This window comes from Nestor notabilis, unplaced genomic scaffold (assembly GCF_000696875.1).
Source record: "Nestor notabilis isolate BGI_N333 unplaced genomic scaffold, ASM69687v1 scaffold7419, whole genome shotgun sequence".
Lineage (NCBI taxonomy): Eukaryota > Metazoa > Chordata > Aves > Psittaciformes > Psittacidae > Nestor > Nestor notabilis.
In genome coordinates this window covers 16,247-37,003 of record NW_009942288.1, presented here as the reverse complement: position 1 = coordinate 37,003, position 20,757 = coordinate 16,247, and the positions used below count along the sequence as shown (strand labels likewise).

The following is a 20,757-nucleotide window of genomic DNA, read 5'->3' as shown; positions in this document are numbered from 1 at the left end:
AGAATGCAAAATCAGGTGTTTCTCAGTAGTCCTCTTCATTCTCTGCTCTCTTTTGGAACTGTGTTTTGAACATACATGGTAGTCAAAATCCTAAAATGCATAAAGCAACATATGAGTATTGTAAAGATAAGTGTCCTGTGGCCAAATGTCAAGAAGGGCAGACGAGAGGCGTGGGATCAGAATGGCTCTCTGAGACTGATGGGTAGATATCCAGCTGTGTCTAGCTTTCAGATGGAAAGCAGTTGAATACCAGCAGCTGGGGGCTGAGACAGATGGCAGTGCAGGACTGGTTAGGAGCAGAGGCACAATTCAGATAATACTCAGTAACAATTTTCTATCTTATTCTACAATAAATGAGTAATTTGCTTAATATATGTCCTTGGAAGAAGTGGCTGCTGCCATTCTGGCTGCTGCTAGGGGGCAAAGGATTAAATATTAAAAAAAAAAAAATAAATTGACTGTTGCTCATGATTTTAGCTTTAAATTCATATAAACAAACAAAAATGAAGTATATCACTGTTTCCTTCCAGGCAGTGCTAAAAATGCTACTCAAAGACCTGCGAACCAGATCAGTACTTTCTGCTCTGTTTTAATTTCTGCAGTTATTTTTCTATCAGTCTGGCAAATCAGACAATGCTGCATAATTCTCCCTTTGAGAGTCTATCGAAATGTGAAAATAACTAGCCTTTTCCTAGGAAGAAGTATATGTGAGCAATTAGAAAGAACCAGAGCAGGTCAGAAAAAGTGGTAGGCAGTTGGAGGACAGACAAAAGGGAAAAAGAGTAGGAGGAGAGAAGTGTTAGCAACACCACAACACTTGCATAAATTAGAGGGAGAGAGAGAGTCTATAGCAACTTGAATATCTGAATGTTGGAGCATGTGACAGACTCAATCTAGACTTAAATATAGAAAATGGGAAAGCAAAGTTTACAAGGTTTAAACTAAGACTCAATGAAAAAATATCTTTTAATATTCACATTAAATTTCTGGTACATTAATTTTGATCATTCTCAAGTCTCCATCTTGCATTTTTTTTCCCCCTGAATATTTCAAGTTAATTTTGTTATCAAGAAAAATAGAAGGCTTGTGTTTAATTATTAAGCAAGGCAATAAACTGTTTATAAATTTATTACAGGAAATTCTTCAGTCTTCTCCTTCATCTTTAGTTTTGCCAGCTGTTGACTGTGAGGCTACCAGGCACCTTCTGAGCTTTCTTCAGAAGTCAGAAGATTGGAACTTAACAAACATAACTAATCTCAATGTCTCTCAGGTGGAAATGAATACACCCAAACCAAACTTACTGGTGATTCAGCTACAACCACTTGTCAGGTAGGAGCTTGCCACAAACAAAACTGACCCATGTGTGTGCACGACATTTAAAGATTTTGAAAATCCAGGAGATTTAAAAAACAAAGTGGAAGTTCGTAGGGTTAGTGAAGTTATTTTTCTTGCAAGGGTAAATTTGGTGCTTTTTAAAATCCCCTGATGAGCTTACTAGATGTAATACATGAATTACATTGACAATGTCAGTCAGGCATTCCATTTTGTCTGACTCATTATATGAGAACAAAAAGACAACTAAAAAAACTAAATGGGAACACACTTCTGGCAGAAAGGCTGAATTATTTTACACAATACATGATTAACCTCCAGAATTAATTGCTAGAAGGCATTCCCAGGCATCAAAAAGCCTGGCAGGATAAATAAGCAAGCAGATAAACATGCAGACAAACCTATAGTTTATTTGAATAAAGAGACTGATTTTTATCACTTTAGAAGGAAAAAGAGGGCTATAATTCTTCATGTTTCCAGGCCTATGACAACTGTGATCTAACAGAGCTGGAGAGAGATGGTTCCTTCAGGGAATGTATATTTAGAAAATGTAAGAATTGGGTGTATCAAGTCTCTCTGCTCAGCTTCTCCTGTACTTTTTTCTTCCTAGCCTGTTACTTGGGCATTTCTACATGTCAGTATAGGGTGCATGTACCAATGTGTCCTAAGGAAGTGCAATTATAGCTATCACATCACTACACAGAAAAAGACATGATACCCATTTTAAGGAGTTCATGTACAAATGTTAGACAATGGGCCAACACCAAATGAAAAAAACTGTGCAGAGATTGGCCAAAATACCATCAGTAGTCTGGCTTCTCTGCAGCTAAGGAAGTTTGAGAGGTTTGAGGAATCAGCTGAAGATGCAACCCTTGTACTGTTAATAGCTTTGCAGAAGAAAAGGGTCATGAGGACGAGATGAGAGAATGATGGAGTGACTGATGCTGGCGGTAATCCTTTTACTAGTCAGTATCCTTGTACATTTCTGGTTCACATTGTTCTTGCCTAGAAAAGATATTTAATTGTTTTTCTCCTGCTCTTTTTGTAGCGGTTTAAATGAGATTTCCACCCTGGAAGCAATTGCTGAAAATGGTAAGCAGTATAATCAAGATATAACTAACATTTCATCATTTAAGTCTGTGTTTTCACTTGAGCAGATTGTATTCTCTAGTTCCCGGGTTTTGCTGTAATACTACTATTTAAAGGTTTGTTTTTTCCCTGTCTATAGTACTTATAAGCAGTCAATTATCATAGCGTTGAAGTACTGAGCATCTGATTCAAAATACACCCAAATGGATACAGCTCTGTGATCTGAAATGTAATGCTAATTCACCTCTGCTTCAGGCATGGGCCTTTGTTCATGCTTTGAGATCCTCCTTGTTCAGAGTATAGACCCTATGTCTCCATGCAGCTTGAGCTGCTTCCTTGGATCTCACCTGGCACAACCGGCAGCTGGAGGTGTCAGGTTCATTCAGCAGTTTGAAGGTCTTGGTCTCAGCAGAGGGTGTGTGAATGAATAGGAAATGTTTTTCTAATCTTTGTAAAACAATACTGTTGCCCTTCACAGCCTTTGGGTTTAGACTCTTTTATCGTTTTTGCCAAAGACTGCTTGTTAAAGTTCAATCTCTCAATATAACACTATAACAAGACTTCTCTTGCCTACCATCTGGATAAAAAAGAGATGCCATACACCCAAAAGGCACTGAGAGGCATGTGAGGGGTTTTTTTTGTTTGGGTTTTTTTTTCAGGACTTTCAGTTACAGCTTTAAATTAGAGATCAAGTTAGAAAGTCTGGAAATCACTGTAGTGGTATTTTCAGGAACATGCAGTATAGTATAGTGTAGTGTAATGTAGCGTAGCATAATGTAGTGTAGCGTAGCATAGTGTAGTGGGCTAATAATTAAACAGTGTCCTTAGTGCCTATGACTGTTTCTGCCTAAAACCAGGGGTGTAAATTTGAAAATCAGAAGAAAATACCTTAGTACTGAAATCAGCGGTATGTCCTTTTCTCTTTGTTTTTGCACTACTCCAGAGTGTGTTTTTTGTACTCAAGCAGCTGGATTTACAGCCTTGATTTGCAAAGTTGTTTAGTTTTGTTTTCTTGTCCCCAAGCATATTAAATATGAAAAACCTTAGCTTAATGCTGGCCTTGCCTAAACATTAGCCTTTTCTTTATGGGACATGTATTTCATCAGCTGCACAAACTCAAGAATAAGTTTCCCAAACCCTATCTCGGGTCACTTCGTTTTGGAACAGCAAAGTTAATGGGAGACCTGTGGGATGATGGATATACCAACTTTCTAGTTAGTGTCATTTAGCTGTTATGAGAAAAAGGGTGTGTGAATGAGGGAAGATGTGCCACTTTGTATGGCCGTACGCAAAATCTGCACTTAGCGTTCTGCATGTCAGCTGTGCTCTAGAAAAGTGGGAGTATGGGCTGAATCCTCACTTTCTGATTTATTTGCCAAAGTGGCCACTTAATGCATTGCTGAATAAAGCAGGAAGTTTTAATTCAGATGAAATTTACTGAGCCACATTTCCTTAAAACATTGGAATTTTGTGTAGCAGATGGAAGCGAGTTGAAAGAGAGTCGTTCCAAAAGTAATAGATAAGTGTCCAAGACGTGGTCTTCCAAGTCGTGCAGTTTGGGCTCCAGAAGCTCTAGGTGTTTAAGCACAACCACAGTCATTTGCTGAATATTGCTGTCAGGAGACCCTCCAAGGTCAAAACTGCTTGCAAGGTTGAGAATTATTGCTGTTTGTTGCAGAGGCACTGCTGCGAGATCCTACCTGGGTAAGCAGCAGAAAATACTATTTCTCACATACCTGCAAACCTCATGAGGTTCAACAAGGCCAAGTGCCAGGTCCTGTACCTGAGCTGGGGCAGTATCTTGGTATCAACAGAGGGAGTATTAAGGGATTGAGAGTACCCTGAAGAGAAGGTGCTTGGGACAACTAAGAAAACTAAATGGCAACACACTTCTAGCAGAAAGGGTGAAAGATTGGACATGAGCCGATAGTGTGCACTTCCAGCCCAGAAGGACAATCATACCTTGGGCTGCATCCAAAGGCGCATGGCCAGCAGGTCAAGGGAGGTGATTCTGCCCTTCTACTCTGCTCTCCCCACTGGCAGTCCTGCATCCAGCTCTGGAGTCCTCAGTGCAGGAAAGACATGAACCTGTCGGAGAGGGTCTGGAGAAGGGCCATAAAAATGATGGGAGGGATGGAACACCTCTCCTATGAGGAAGGGCGGAGAGAGTTGGGGTTCTTCAGCCTGGAGAAGAGATGACTCTGGGGAGACCTTATTCTAGCCTTTCAGTTCTCAAAAGGGGCCTATAAGAGATGGGAAGAGACTTTTTAGCAGGGCCTGTTGTGATAGGATGAGGGGCAATGGTTTTAAACTAAAAGAGGGGATATTCAGACTGGACATGAGGAAGAAATTTTGTACAATGAGAGTGGTAAAACACTGGACCAGGTTGCCCAGAGAATTGGTGGATGTGCCATCTCTGGAGACGTTCAAGGCCAGGTTGGATATGGTTCTGAGCAACCTGATCTAGTTGAAGATTTCCATGCTTATTTCAGGGGGGTGGGGTGGGGTGGGGTGTGGACTAGATGACCTGTGAAAGTCACTTCCAACCCAAACTATTCTGTGATTCTATGATTCTGTGACAAGAGAATTGTTAACCTATAAATACTGATTGTAGTTGTTGGGGTTGGTTTCTTTTTTGGTATCAACAATAAACCCATAGAAGAACACTGCAGACCTGTAGTAGGCTGCCTAGAAGTTCATAAAGCCTCTTATGTTTGTCACAGCAACTTCTTTCCTTTCCTCTGTAGAGGATTTTAAAATCTGATGTAATAAAATGTCAGAGAAATCTCTCCTGCTGTTTTACTCACTGCAGACAGGAAGCTCTGTAAGACAGAACAAATGGGCTCAGATTCTTCCCAAGAGAAATGTACTGCTCTGAAATATCTAGAAGCTGGAGTAAGGAGAGGTTATTAGTATGTTATTAAAATGAAGCTCATTACAAAATCCAAACTGGAATTCAGAATCCAAATCTGTTCAAGTTTCAGGGGATTCAGACTTACTGGTTTTTTTATGCTTCTCTTCAATATTTCTTCTTTTTTATTTTCTTTTGCATGAGGTAGTGTTTGACATAGTTACTCGGGTTTTGTCAGTTTTCCTAAATGTTTCTTTGCTTAGGAGGAAGTTGCATTCTGTCATGTCAGTCCTACCTGCTGGATCCAGCACACTTCAAAATCGATGGAAATGCTGCCTATGGCTCCATCTGCTTAAGATGAAGTGCTTTAATTGCTATTGCATGTATTCTTTTTTCCACTCTGATTCTCAGTGCTTTCCACTCTTTCTCTTCTCTCTCATTTCACCCCCTCTCATCTTACTCTTTATGTTCTATCTCTCCTGTTCATAGTTTGGACTCTTCACCTTTCTTCTGCCAGAACATTTCTTCTCAGTTAATTTCTTCCACCCCTTCCATCCATGTGTAAAATCACACAACGAAATTAGATTAGATTAGAAAGTAGATTAGAAATTAACAATAGCACTATTACCGCACTCCCTGGTGAAATTCAAATGATGTGTCTTCAATAAGTTAGAGAGGTTTACTCTTTCCATCAGGGCATAAATGCAAGCAGTTTTGTTAACAGGAAGGTCTTATCCTAGACAAACTGTTTTACGTTCATAGATGTATGTAGTGTTTTCTTGATCCATGCTATCTAAAAGGAAAAATGCACTTCAGTAGAACCACTCTAAAGTCACTCTAACATCCATATCACCATCTGGAGATGCCTCTTGTTCCATCAAATAAAGAGCCTGGGATGGCTAATCATGTAATTCTGGTGCTTTAAAACACAGTTGACAATCTGGGCCCTTTTCCTTGGAAAATTTGCAGGTACTTCAGAAGCAAGGTAGAATTTTGGCAAAGAAAGGCAAACAAAGATCTGTATCAACTCCATTGTCATGAGGGTGTTCACAGTAGCTTCTCTAAATGAAGGAATTGCCTCTAGAATTTTTCCAAGGGCAAGAGTTATAGATGTTACTGGTAACTATAGTTACCATAGCTCCTTACTAAAGTGAAATGCAAATAACACGTTATCACAGAAAGCAGTTGGTTGCTTTAATGGAAGAAAACCCAGAGACAATCCATGCATTTTCCCATGTATTATTTTTTCTACTGCAAATTATAGCTGAGGCTGCTGAGAATTTCCAGTGAGTTGCATTCTGTGCATGTAGAATGCAAACTCTACATTATGTAATGCCTCCACATCCAATACAACTACACTAGTAGCACATAAGCAGTTGTTTTTCTGAGTAAGTCCATTTCTTAGAGTAGATCCTATTAGCAATAATTTTTTAGAAGGAAGATTTACATAGCTACAGTTCTTGACTGATATGAAGAAATCAGTTTGATTAAAACCCTGCAGAAAAAACAATGCTTGCATTTTTACAAACACTGAACGTTTTACTCAGCTAGCAGACCATAATAGTTGTAAATAGAAGAGGCTGAAAAGGATAATAATATAAGCTTTACTTCCAGTACATGAAAATGAAATACAATTTCTGTAAAGTATAAGCTTGGAATCTGAGAAGCCTGTACGTCCAGGCTGTAAGATATCCATTCACCACACTGGCACATGGATGAGAAGTGGGAAGGCAGTGGTGAAACAGTAAATGTGAGTCTGCGTGCTTATTTCCCTCAGTCCCAATAACAACGCTAATAATGGATCTTGATTCACAGTTATTATGATCCTTACCATAAACAGATGTTAATATTTCTTCATACAGCTTGAAAACATTTGTCACGTGTAAATATTTGTCACAAGCGCCTGTGGTTTCAGTACTAAAGGAGGATCTTCTGTAGAGGTGCCTTGGGAGCTTTTCTCAAGGTCCTTCCTTACTTGACTTTTCCTTCCTTTTTCAGAAATACCCCACCATATTTCTCCTTTGGCCCCAAATGTAGTCAAGAACAAAATTTTCCATATCCTGTTGAGGGTGCAGAATCAGGCTTTAAATCTGCTGAAGCAAAAAGGAATATTGCTGCCAATATTATGCATATTAAGTCCCAAACTAAGCACTAAATTGGGAGTATTTTTTCTCAGTGATTGGTTCTGCTTATTTTGTAAATCACAGAATAATACTCCTTAAGCTTTATTATTTATTTATTAATTCATCTTTACTGATGGTATATGCATCCTGCTCTCATCTCTTAAATGATATCTTCTGCTATTGCTTTTAATTACCCAAAGTTCAACCTCTCAGGTATTGTTTCTATGGCATTTAATTTTCAGTTTCAAAATCACCTTTTTTTCTGAACTGTTGTAATTTAATTGTTTGTATTGTCTCACTGAAACTGTGCATTTTTCAAGACACTGAACATGTGTTACCCCATTTGTATCTAGTGACATATAAATGAGCACCTAAATTGCTTAAATAATAAACTAAATAAGCTTAAACATCTAACTAACTCATTAGTTCTCCAGCTACTGTACAAATTCAGCTTTCTCAGCTTACAGAGTTTATTAAATTATATGTATTTCTATTTATAGACAAAATAATTGGAAGATTGACCATGGATCTACAGGAACGAGGGATTCATTTTTCAGTAATTTATACTGCAGTGAGACCTTCAAGGGTGAGTAATCTTCAGTGCCTAGAACTGTCAGATTTTTGGCAACTAACAACTTAATGTTTAGAGAGGAATGCTGTAGATGATTTTCAAGATTACACAAGCAAGCAATCTGTATTATACGAGGATTTGACCAGAAATGAGTTTTCATGTACGATAGCTGTATTACATAGCTATTGAAGTTTTACTGTTCTAGGAGACCATAAATCTGCAATTGTCTTTAGGACTTTTTTTAGGACTTATTATTTTTTAAGGACTAAAATTTTAGATACTTTTTTTTTTTCCATTCAACTCTAAAGGTGTAATTGTAAATTTTGTGTGAAACCTTATTGACCATCTTTGTGTGGCTGGTCAGTAAAGACAGAGAGTTGTTAGTTAACTGAAGGCTACTCATGTGTAAATTTTTAAATTAATTTTTTTTATTCCTTTTAGTCAATACTTGGTACTTACAACTGGAAGTAAAGTTTTCACCCTTGCTGATAGTCAGAACACCATTTATAGATCACATCATATTATGTTAGCAGTAAGTAGCATTGCAGAATAGTTATTTATGTAGAGTTGTCTGGATTGTATGACATGCAGGTTGTACTCAAGAAATACTCACATTTTAATTTTAATGTGATTAAATGGAAGTTAGTCATGCCTCGAGGAAAACAGAATATAGTTCCCACTAAAAAGAAAGGTATATGAAGGGTGGGCTGTATGCATCAGCAACTTTGAATGAAACATATCTGTTCCAGTGGTAACACATATGAGCTCCTGATATGATGCTTTATTTAATTAGAATTTTAATTCAAACTCAAGATAAAGTCATTTGAGAATACAGAAGGTATAATTTCCTTGGTTTAGGCAACAGGAAAGCCATTAGTGGGATAATTTAGATCTAGTGTGAGCACTGCAGACAGGATCTTGAGAAGCTGGAGGGTTTTCAAGAGGGAACACTATGAAAAACTCACATCTGTTCTTAAAACAAGAACAAAACGTAGAAAACCTGTTTTAAATGGGTGCAGTGATGAAGTCCCTTTATCTTATCCAAAAGAAGAATAAGAGGCAACTTGACTGCACTTCATAAATGTTCTTTAAGTCAAAAGTGGATGAGCCACGTTCCGTGTTTGATTAGAAATAATCTGGGTCTTTGCAGGGAGGTAGGGTCTTGAACCTCTGGCTGACCAACAAGATGTTCAGACTCCAGGAAAAAGGCTAGTTCTACTGAAGAAAACTAGGAACTTTCTTCAGTAATCCACCCCGTGAAATTAATTTTCAGAGTCTGGGTTTTGAAGACCAGACTTAGAATACAAAGCATGAGGAAGCAAGCTCACATTGACATTATCCATGCCGTACGTTCTTGTGGTAAAGGGGAGAAGATGAGTCCGGGAGTTTTGATCTGCCTTTCTTGTAATTTTTTTGTAACAGAGATCTAAAGTAAAAATGAAAAAATATTTAGTTATTGTGTATCTTTACTCTTTGAAATCAAAGGCACACTTAGCTGAAAATCGCATTTGGAACAATTGGAATGAAAAATATTTTTAATTAATGAAAGAATTGGTGTTATGAGAAGGAATTTTTCGAGCAGTTTTAAAAGTTTGTTGAATTTTACATCTATGCATATTGCAACAGGCTTTCTAAATTAAAGTGACTTAGTTTGAGCAACTAGAGTGCTTTTAAATAATTAAAGCAATGTATTTTAAGATGTTCTGCATTTAAAAAAAAAGCAATTAAAACTTTTCTTAATTTTGTAAATTCAATGCCATATAAACCCATTTGAAGCATATTTCCTCACCCCCCAATACTTTTAAGTTATTTCAGTGCATTCAAGGTTATCAGCTTCTGTACAGAGCTAGAAGAGGCAAAACAAAAAGTACCTTTGAGGGTTCATTGGTCTGTACATTTGCATGTAACCTCTTCTTACTATGTATTGCATATCTTTGGTTGTGCTTGAATTGTGGAAGATGTGAACTGTTTCATAACCTTAAGATAAAGGACTAACTCCTTTTTAAACCATAAAGACCATATACCACGATCTAGAAGTTACAGGGTTACTCTCCAATGACAACCAAATAAATGAGATATAAAAGACTTTGATCATATGGGAAAGATGATCAGAGGGCTGGAGTATCTCTCCTGTGAAGACAGGCTGAGAGAGCTGGGGTTATTCAACCTGGAGGAGACTTTGGGGAGACCTTAAAGCAGCCTTCCAGTCCTAAAGGGGGCCTACAAGAAATCTGGCGAGGGACCTTTTGCAAGGGCATGTAGTGCTGGGACAAGGGCCTGACAGAAGGGAGATGTAGATTAGATATTATTATCAGAAAAAATTCTTCACTGTGAGGGTGGTGAGACACTGGAACAGGGATGCAGAAGGGGCTCAGCCTTTCCAATTCCAATTAGGTTGCCTGTAGAATTTGTGGCTACCCCATCCCTAGAAGTGTTCAAGGCCAGGTTGGATGGGGCTTTAAGCAACCTGGTCTAGTGGAAGGTGTCCCTACCCATGGCAGGGGATATGGAACCAAATAATCTCTAAGGTCCCTTCCAACCCAAACATTCTATGATTCTATGATTACTTAGTACATTTAAAAATCGATAGCAATTATTCAGTATGAAAGATTTGCACTTACTAAGTTGGCTTTTTCTCATGATGAAGGAAATGAGTTTTAAGCATGACACTTAAAAAAAAGAATGGACAGCTCCTTCTGATTAGGTAAATGAATTGTATGCAATGAAGCTGCCAACAACTGGGGCTGTGAGATACTTCTCTCCTGATAACACTACCTCCTTGCTGTTGGGCGGTTAATGGCTTTGTAACATTGTCTTTTTGTATTCACTCATTCTTCCATCGCCTCAAGCAGAGAAAAATAAATGTGAGATATTATTGGAAAAGATTCCGGACTGGTAGTGGCTTCACAGAAAGTGAATTTATGAGACAGGAAGGAAAACTCCCATATGGTTGAATCTTTTTTACGATCTGATGAGAAAGACCTGTTTAGTTTAGGCAGTGCAGCCATAGATCCCTTTGAACTATCACAGTTATGAGTTAATTACCCCAGCGCATGACAGAGATTTATTCAGGCTGGTGCTTGTTCTGTTCCAGTTTCAGCATTTGAAGCTGAAAGACAGAATTAAGACCCTGAAACACAGGCTTTTTGGTAACCAAATGAAATGGTTTCACTAACCAGTGGATGGTTCCTCTAGATATCCCATCGTATTATAAAGGATCTGCTTTCCTCCAACAAGGCAACTGCCTCATCTTGCAGCTCTTGTTCTAAAATGCTTAGCCTTCAAGGTCTGGCCGAGTTGCACTGGCACTGGGAGGGCTATTTGTACCACCTCATTCTGGGCAAGTGAAGTGAAGTCATCAACCAGGGTTCTTTTTACAATCAAAGGCTTTTTAGCGTATGATCATTCTGGTCTATTTTGTAGGGGACTGCTGACGGATGAGATGAAACTCTAGTCCATGTCATATTTTTACAGGTTTGCTTCTGAAACTTCTGCAAGACAGCTTTATAGTCTTTATAGTTGTTACCTCTTCCCAGTTAGATGGAATGCTGAGGAACCACATATTGCCAAAAGGAGATTTATGGCTACTTCCCAGCTGATAATCTTTTTGCTGACTACACTTTGTACAGACGCATTGCGAAGTGCTGAAGTGAAGTGAAGTTTAAACCTTCATTACTGAAGTGCTGTTTAAACCTTCATTACTGCCTCCACACCTTCAGACAGCTTCAGCTACTGTGGGCTTTTGACTGCTTCATTCGACAAGCTGTCTGCTCTGGCTGGCATTTAAGTGTGTTGAATCTTTGATCCCACTCAGAGCCAGGCAATGTGAGTTACAGGAACTTTATTCAGCCATAAGTACCATGGGCATCTACAGCACAAGTGGTTGCATTTGACCCTTAAAAAGTGTCTCTTGAAGGTATCTTGAAGATGCTATTTATGTGAAACTCAGCTGAAAAGAGTATGAAAAGTTTTTATCTTCTTTGACAAGTGCTTGTGGTTGCATTTTCTTAGTTTTCACCTTCTACATTTTGCAGTGCTGCATCTTCCACTGACATACAGCTCCTCTCTTGTTGACTATTCAGTTCACCTCTCTGAGACTAAACTCTGCAGCATCCACCCCACTAACTTCCAGCTTCTGATTAATGAATGCTTCTGATTAATGGAACGTTTTTAACCATTTAATAGACACAAATGTTGTATGATGGGAGCTTTCCCCATGAACAAAATGTAGAAAAATGCTTATAATGTCATTTTCAGGAGTTGGGGTTGTAAGGTTAATATCCTCATGCATCCTAGAATATAGGAATTTCCTTGTCCATTTACTCTTGTATTTTTTGCATTTGAAGGAGAAATTACAGTTTGACTTAGTATAATAAAGCATCAGTGCTTCCAACCTAAAAGAAGAAACCAAAGGAATGCTTCATCCTTTAGTCCTCTCCCCACTTAAAGAATTCCATTGTAATAAAAAATAAATTTTAACTTGTAGACGAAGAATATGCACTTAAGTGGGGTTTTTACTAAAAAAAAAGGAAAAGACAGTCTTTTTAAATAATTAGAAAAGGACTGCTTAAGGCTGGTTGAAGCCAGTTGGTTGTCACTCTAGAGTAAGAAAAAATGAACAAACATTTAGCCAAATTAGCTTGGAAATTGAGTGCTAAGGATGTGAGAAATGCTTGTTAGCAATTGTGTATGATTCATTCTGTGTGGTAGAGGGGAATTCAGGGAAATAACTGAAAATTAGTGTTTTACCTTTAACCCCAGACTTTGCACTAGGGCATTAAGGTTCACTTTAAACCTTTAGTTTTCATTTTATTTTTATATTTATTGATATATATACACTTATTGACTTCACTGGGAAATGAAGGGCAGCATGGAACTGAACTGTTGTTCTTATCTGATCAGAACATTTGTTTTTATTTTCAGTTCCTACTCACTTTTTGAGGCCTAATGAAGCCTATACAGGTGTTCCATATACACCGAATTCAAGAATTGTATTTATTTTGCATTTGAAACAAAGGGCCAGGAAAACTGGGGTGGGAGAGGAATGGTGAAGGACAGAGGTGAGGATGTATTCTGTCTTAGGAAAAAAAAAAAAACAAACCAGAAATTGGTAAAATGAAGGTATAAAAATGGCAATGAAAACTCTTGAAAATACAGTTATATATAAGCAGAGGTGATAAATATAATAATTCAGAATACAATTAAGGTATAGGGCTAAAATAGGATAGAACAAATGAAATGTGTAATTGTAAGGAAGCATACTGGTATGGCATGTTGGTAGGCATGCTGAAAACTTTCTGGAAGGAAAATGCCAAGGTAAAAGATTTATCAGGGTGACAGAACAGATCTAAAAAGGACTGCTGTTGTATTTTAAACAACATTTGGATTTAAGGAGACAAAGGCAAGTATTCTAGTAATTCTAGAGTCCTACTCTAGGATCAGTCTTTGAAGACTGAGGCTGAACATATAGCATCCAAGTAATAAGACTTTAACCTAATAGAAATGATCCATGTATCTGTGATTCAGTGAACTGCCTGGTAGGCTCTACTAATTATGTTGACTGACAGTGTTTGTAGATGGAATGCAAACTGTTTAAACACAAAATATTAAAAAATCAAACTGTATGTCAGAAAGCATTTTTCAAAGACAGCTTCTTTCCCCTCATCCTCCTCCCCACATGGAAACATCCCAAACTGTGGCATAATTAAACAAGAGAGTGAAAGAGGTGAGCCTATTAAAAGCAATAAAGGCACGCTTCAAAAAACAAAAAGTCCTGTATGCGTACAGAAGATTAAAACGAGCAGAAATTCTTGCAATTTTAGTGCAAAATCTTACGGCAAACTTAAAGATATTAAAAAGAATAATTTGCAAAATACATAAAAGCTATTAATAAAAATGCATTAGAGAAGAATTATTTCAGAGACCATTTGATCTAAAAAAACAGAGGAAGTCAGAAAAATGAGTGACAACACAAAGTCAAATGAGTTTGCGTTTATCATCTCAGTGGTGGAATGTAGAGAAGTTCTCAGTTTAAAGTCTTTTTCAGAAATCATTAGGCCTCAAAAACATTTGCTGCTGCTGAACTGGTAGTAGAAGAGATTTCAGAATAAATCAATAAAATGAATAGTATCATATCACCAAGGTCAGATAATTTTCACCTAAATTTTAACTAAAATAAGAAACTGCCAAACTATCATCGTGTTTTCTAATGTACAACTTATAAATTATGGTTTATATAATACGTATCTATATATAAAAAATACACATTATTTCAGTCTTAATCCCAGAGGAGCAGGAAGTGGCAAGTGTGACACAGAGTTTGAAAAGAGGATCCGTATCTCTGGAGAAATACAATCGGGAAACCTGCCTTCTTTACTGAAAAGAATGGTTGAAACTAACATAGTGAATATGTGGATATACGAAGAAAGCATAATATGATTTGGTGTTCTCTGAGACATATAAAATACGTAGGTAAAAGTGATCATGTTACTATAGTAAAAAAGGTAAAAAAGTGAAATAATTTTAGCACAAAAATAAAAAAATTAAAGGTAGGAAATAAAGGGTAAAATTAAAGGATTGATGTTTACAGTGGGCAGTAATTTCTAGTGGGATTCTGTGGGGATTAATGGTGATGCCTGTGCCGTTCAACAGAGATGTTGTTAGTATGAAAAGGGGGCTGAAATCCAAAAGTGCCAAAGTTTCCTGATGTACTGACAAGCTGGAGAAACTACTCACAGCACTGCCTTACTGGGTGATAAAATGATAGATGAAATCCAGCATGAAGGAAAGTAACACACATAAGGAAAGCCTTAAATATGCATATTACACTGTGGTGAGTGGCTGCTATTTCTCAGAAGAGGGATTACAGTGTGAAAGTGGGTAGATCTCTTGGAACATCCCAGCAGTCAGCAGTGGGATGAATAGCGAGCAGTGTTACCAAGCATGTTGGAAAGGAAAAGGGCAAAGCAGCAAGAGTCAATTAGTTCACTATGCCCTTCATCAGTGCAAGTCTGTCAGTGGAATAGTGTGTGTGATTCTGACCACCCATTTCCAAAGGGATACAGTAGAGCTAGGAGATTAAAATATTTTAGGTAGAAAATGTGACAATTCAAGAGGCAAATAATAAATAAAAGCACCAATTATATGGATGAACTAAACAGGAAATAATTACACATAATTATACTGTCTCTGGCCAGTAATCATGATTACCTCCAATCACAGATCAGGGTGCAGGCATGCAGCCGCACCAAAGAATGCAGGAGCACCAAATTCCTTTAAAGAAACAAAATAAACTGGTTTAGGGTGATGGAAGTACATAGATTTCAGTGATTTGGTGAACTGACACAAGAAAGATAGGAAGGAAGAATTAAAGTAAGGTCCTACTACACGTGTTCATTTGAATGCAACCTTCAGCTCTGAAGGACTCTAACCCAAACATTACAGAAATCATGCAGGGTATCCTGGGACAAGTATTATTTGTATTTACCCTTTTCTTATTTTTAGCTGCGTTACTATCAGCAGCACTGGCAGTGAGCTAGGTGGACCTTTGGTCTCACTGTTTAGCTGGTCTTATGTCTTGGCAGTGGAAGATTGGGATATTGACACAGCATTTCTCTGAGACAGGAATGTGGAAAATAATATGTAACTTATTTAACTAAATGCTATGAGCCAGAAAAGGCAGCCAACAGACTAAACAAAGCTCTACTAAAGGCAGCTTTCGGACTTTCCTCATCATGCTCACCTATAGGTTGTTGTAGAAGCACCACTTTCGAAACTGAAAATAATTGCCACATCAAACAAATGTCTGCTGCATGTAAACCATTGTTCTGCTGGCAACCAGGAAATCCACAACAAAAAGTGGCTGTGTCAGCTGGAAATTGGGTAGGTAGCACCCCAAGCATGGTGCAGTTTTCCCTGCTTTCAGTGCAGTGAAACAGATTAGATTCTCAAGATCCTATCCTTGTCATTAAGGATCTGCAAGTTGCATCAGGGAATTCTGAATCCTTTCTCCATTCATTGGTACTGGTGAACACAGACTTGTATCTTCAGTACCTTCTCCAGACACCAAAGCCCTTGGGCATGATCTTTATCAGAGACAGATATGCATTCCTGGTTTGGGGCAGTGAAGGGTTAGAAATGGGGAATGATCCCATCCACCCAGAGGATCGCAGTTTGTCTCCTCCCAGCATGTTCCTAGGCCTGAAGAGCCAGCAGCTCGTTGCTGTGCAGCTAGGTAGCTCCTGCATGGGGTCAGAGCAGCCTTGCCCTAAACATCTGCCTGAGTACTTCTTGTGTTTTTTCCCTTTGTAGGAAATTAAATGACTGAATCTGGCAAAAGAACCAGCTGGTGCAACCACAGGGATGCCCCATGTGCTGGCAAAAGCATTTATATCTTGCATCATTACATTTCTATTGCAGCCTCTGTTGTCTGTGCTGAAGAGGTAGCTGTTAGAGGAACAAAGGCACATTTTACCAAAACATGGCATAAAAATTTGCCAGTAATTGGTGAAATGCAGATCCGTGATCCTGTGAAGTGTGTGTGGTCTGGTGGCAGAATAAAAAACCCCTCAAGTTCTAGTGCATCCAATCTGTAACACAGTTAAAACCAGTGAGCAGAAACCTGGATTATTCCAGTTTAGTTTCAACTGGCATGTCATATTCTCTCTCTTTTCACTTTTCATGAGAATTCATTCACTTCATGTAGTGCCACAGAATGTTTCAATTTTAAAAATTCAGTGTTTTGCGGTAGGAAGACATTTGACAGTTCTAGATCTGCTATATTTCACATGTAGTGGTTATGTTTTTCTCTGCTTTCTAACTCTTATCCTGCCTGTTATCCCTGAAGTATATATGAGTCTGTTCAAAGCCATCAGCTAATGATTTTCTGCCATTTGAAATTGGAAAGAGGGGCCATCATTATTCATACATAGCCATTGTGCATATGCAGCCATTAAACTCATAAGTACAGCATACATGCCTCTAAAATTAGGGTAGAGGATGATAATTCTTTTTTTTCAAGCATATTTATTTATTTATTATTTCCCAACATTATTTCTTTCCAAGCATATTTATAAGTTTAACAGAGAAATACAGCCTTGCTTTAGCAATGGACAGTTCTATTGAAATGATCTAAAAGTTACTTTTACTAAACCCTACAGGCTTTTACATAAAAATCTGTGAACCTGAAATTGCATGCAAGCCTCTATTCACAAAGTTTGCACATTAGAGCTTTAGCAAACTGAGTTAAGAACTAGTCCAGGGTGTTAATAAAATGTTGTCAGACTGTTACTGAAATACAGATCTTATTTCTTTCTGAGGACTATATTACCCCATACCCTGTAGCTGACAGCTTTAAATTGGATCAGATCTCAGTCACCTAATATATGTCTTTTTAGAAAGCTGTCTAATTAGAAAATCGACTGATTACAGGAACTTTTGATGCTAATATTTTCTGAGGAAATAGCCCTGTACAGCAGACCCAGAGGCAGTGGCAGGACTCGCCAGTGGACCCCTGCAGTGTTAGCTGGGAATGCTGTAAGAGAGGAGGCAAATTTGCCCAGTGTGAAGTTAACAAGTCGTTGTTTCTTCTGGGATCCAGCCTAGTGTCATAGAATTGTGCTGATCCATGTGGCCTTACCAGCTCACTGCAAGCTTGCGTGGGAATCTCTGGTTTTGGGTTGTCGTATGACATATGTCCTTAGTGTCACTGGTAGGGGAAAAAAAAAAAGTCAAGATACTCATAATTTTCCTGACAGAATGCCATGCACCTCTTATTTAATTTGTTAATGGAAGCATTGCTGTCAAAGCTGTACGTAAAGTGGTTCTTGGCACCAAATTTGATATTACATGGCGTATTTTGTTCTAGTTCTGTCCTTTTCTATTTTACTAAAACCTCAGTGTTTACAATTTTATTGAAACATTGCAGCTGTTCTTCTGTGATGGGGTTTCTGGTTCAGCACAAGTGATTGAGTGACTTCACAGATATTTAATGAATTATTAAACATACCATTCTACGTATTAGTGCCCTACAGTATGCAAGTTAAACCCCAAGTAGTCTAACAGCTAGATATTTCTGCCTCTGGGGGTTTCAGCCAAACGACTTGCAAGATCCTCAAATAGAATAAGAAGGGTTTCTTTCCCTGCACTGAGCGGAACTATTGCAAGGTGAGTGTGGGATCCCACTTTGCCTCCTCACTGTTGAGAACTCCTTCCTCCTCTTCAGTACGTGACTTCCCTAAAAATATTCCTTACTACTGCTCAGTTTTTCTCAGGAGCTGAACTGCCAGCAGGTGCAACTGCTTGGGGTTGAATCAAATCTCCAGCCAAGCTTGCTATTACCTGGCATTTAAGCTTAGCTATGGGGTAGGAACAGCAATAGGCATCAAGCTGCTAAAACAATCCCACAGGAGTGCTGGAAGGAAGTTGGTATTTGTTCTCTAATACCCCTCACCTTATAAAGTTCAGTTTTCCAAAGTTTCAAAGCATCATGACAGGGGTCAGTAACTACCAGCCACTGAGGTGGCAGTTACACCTAACTGCTGGCAAAGGTTGCATGCTTTTGTGTCATTTTGTTTTAGTTGATAGGCTAGAGCCTGGTAGGAGATGAAGGAAATTCTGAAACTGAGATTGATGACGTTGGCTGAGATGTGTTAACTGGAAGGGTCAACTAGGCTCTGGTGGCAATATGTCTATTTTGAGACAAACTTGGGAGAGGAAATAGAGTTTATCAAGAGGAAATAAGGCATGGTGATCTCCTTTTAAAAAGCATGGATATTACTTCTAAGATTAGCTTTGTCTAAGCTTTGTGAAGTGGATTTAATTTATATATATATACCTTCTAGCATACGTACACAACTGTCAGAAAAATTAAGTGGATACTGAGTGCAAGAAAGCAAAATAGAAGTTAAGAATCTTCTTATTGATCTCCTGTGGGGGAAAAAGAACCAAAACCAAAACCAAAACAAACCAAAACCCCCTTGTTTTAACCTCCCTGTCAAAGAGATCCAGTTTGCTAGAATTATTGGTCTTTGCCTTTTGATTCAGCAAAACTAGACAGAGCCAGGCTCTCCTCACAGGTTCCTGCAGTGCAAGTTCTGGCTTTCTGTTTTCTCCAAAAGAGTCGTCACACACAGATGGAGATGCCGAAAGCAAAGAATGGTGTTGTCACATTGATCACAGTATTTTTACAGGGAGAATCTGACCATCTGAAAAACATACTTGTATTTAGACTGTAATTTATTACAGACAGACTTGAAGAGATGTAAGAACGATGCGCAACTTCTTCAAGTCAAAAATTTATTTCCTTGAAATATCAACAAAAATTTGCAGTGTAACATGTCATAAGATTGACCTGTCCATACCTCTTTCTTCAAGTTAGGAAAGAAAAGGTAGAGAGGCTCCATTTTGCAGATTAGTCTTCTGAAGTGCTAGAGGATCAAAGTATTAAGTGGAGAGAAGGAGACTTTTATGAATCTATGTATCTGTGTCCTCTTATTGCAGCAGAGGTTCCTCATCCTTTTTCACATCTCCCATGGCAACTTGGATTCCACATATGGATATAAGAAAGTGGGGAAAACAACCAGTTGGAGTAGGTATTCCTCTTAGCAGGCTAAAAATCATGTCAAATTTGAACCTTCTTTTATCTTCATGGCAGAATTGCTCAAGACAGTGAAATTTAAGGTGGAAAATTAAGTGTAGCAGCTCCTCTCACTGATACTCCAGCTTATACATATCCTGGTTTATTTTATAAAATCCAGATCTTTTTATAGTCCAATCCCTGCTCTTCCTTAAGGTAGCTGAAAAAGTTGGTATAAAAATCTGTTAAAATCTGGAGCATGAAATAACAGGAAATACAATTTTCTTCAGAAAATTTGAGCTACTGTGGCATTTATAGATGTACTTACGTGCCCCATACATGCAAAAATTTCTTACCTCATTTTAAGGCCTTTCATTCAGAATGATTATCACAAGTGATGCATCACAATACCTTCTTCTGCTGTGGGTTCTGTTGCTTGTGTGGTCCCTGTTACCTCACTCATCTGTGCACCATATTCAGTTGCACATTCTCTGTAAATGACAGTCAAGAGATCTTTTATACAGCCCAGTGCTACATAAGGACAGGCCTGTGAACAAACACATCCAGCCGTAATCATACGAGCTGACCCTGCAGATTGTGTCTATGCAGGCCACTGAATGGAGCAGTGTAATAAATATTGCAGTTTTCTTGTCCCTTCTAACAGATCTAGAAACGCTTGGTCATGACTTGGGTATTCTCCACAAGTCGTAACAGTCTTATCAATTATAAAAACATTATATTTTACAGTGATTTTTTACATTTTAATATTAAAGGGATGATTAACTCTTACAGTGAGACTTATATTTTGACTTTAATATTCATATCCCAGCCTGGCTTTTGTGAAAATCCCTGGGAGCTGCAAAACACCAGGTAGGAACTGAGTATCACAGTCCTGAGCCATTGGTTTGCTGGTAGAAGTATGCATGGTTGGGCAGGGGAACAATCAGATGATAATGTGGGCCAGTAAGCTTGGTTGTATATCCTGCAGGGCACTAAAATGACAGTCATCATTATTAAAAATGATTGCTATTGATATAATGTACCTCATTCCTATGTATTCTTTTTCCCCTGCTTTATCAGAATATTACTTGGGTACTCTCCAAAAGTCATAACAGTACAATTGATTACGAAAACATTATCTTACAGTGAGATGATTAACTCTCTCAGTGGGACTTTTATTTTAATATCCATATAAAGACAGTAAAGAAGGGAAAGA

General features: G+C 38.2%; 1 protein-coding gene across 1 annotated transcript in view; it reads left to right on the top strand.

The window, feature by feature from the left end:
* Window positions 1-20,757, top strand: part of ATP6AP1 (ATPase, H+ transporting, lysosomal accessory protein 1) — a gene marked incomplete at its 3' end in the record, with an annotated part of 45,143 nt that overhangs the window by 11,120 nt on the left and 13,266 nt on the right. The window contains exons 4-6 of the mRNA XM_010021317.1: window positions 1,136-1,329; window positions 2,381-2,424; window positions 7,896-7,981. Of these exons, the coding sequence (XP_010019619.1) occupies window positions 1,136-1,329; window positions 2,381-2,424; window positions 7,896-7,981 (324 nt within the window). The remainder of the gene's footprint in view (window positions 1-1,135; window positions 1,330-2,380; window positions 2,425-7,895; window positions 7,982-20,757) is intronic.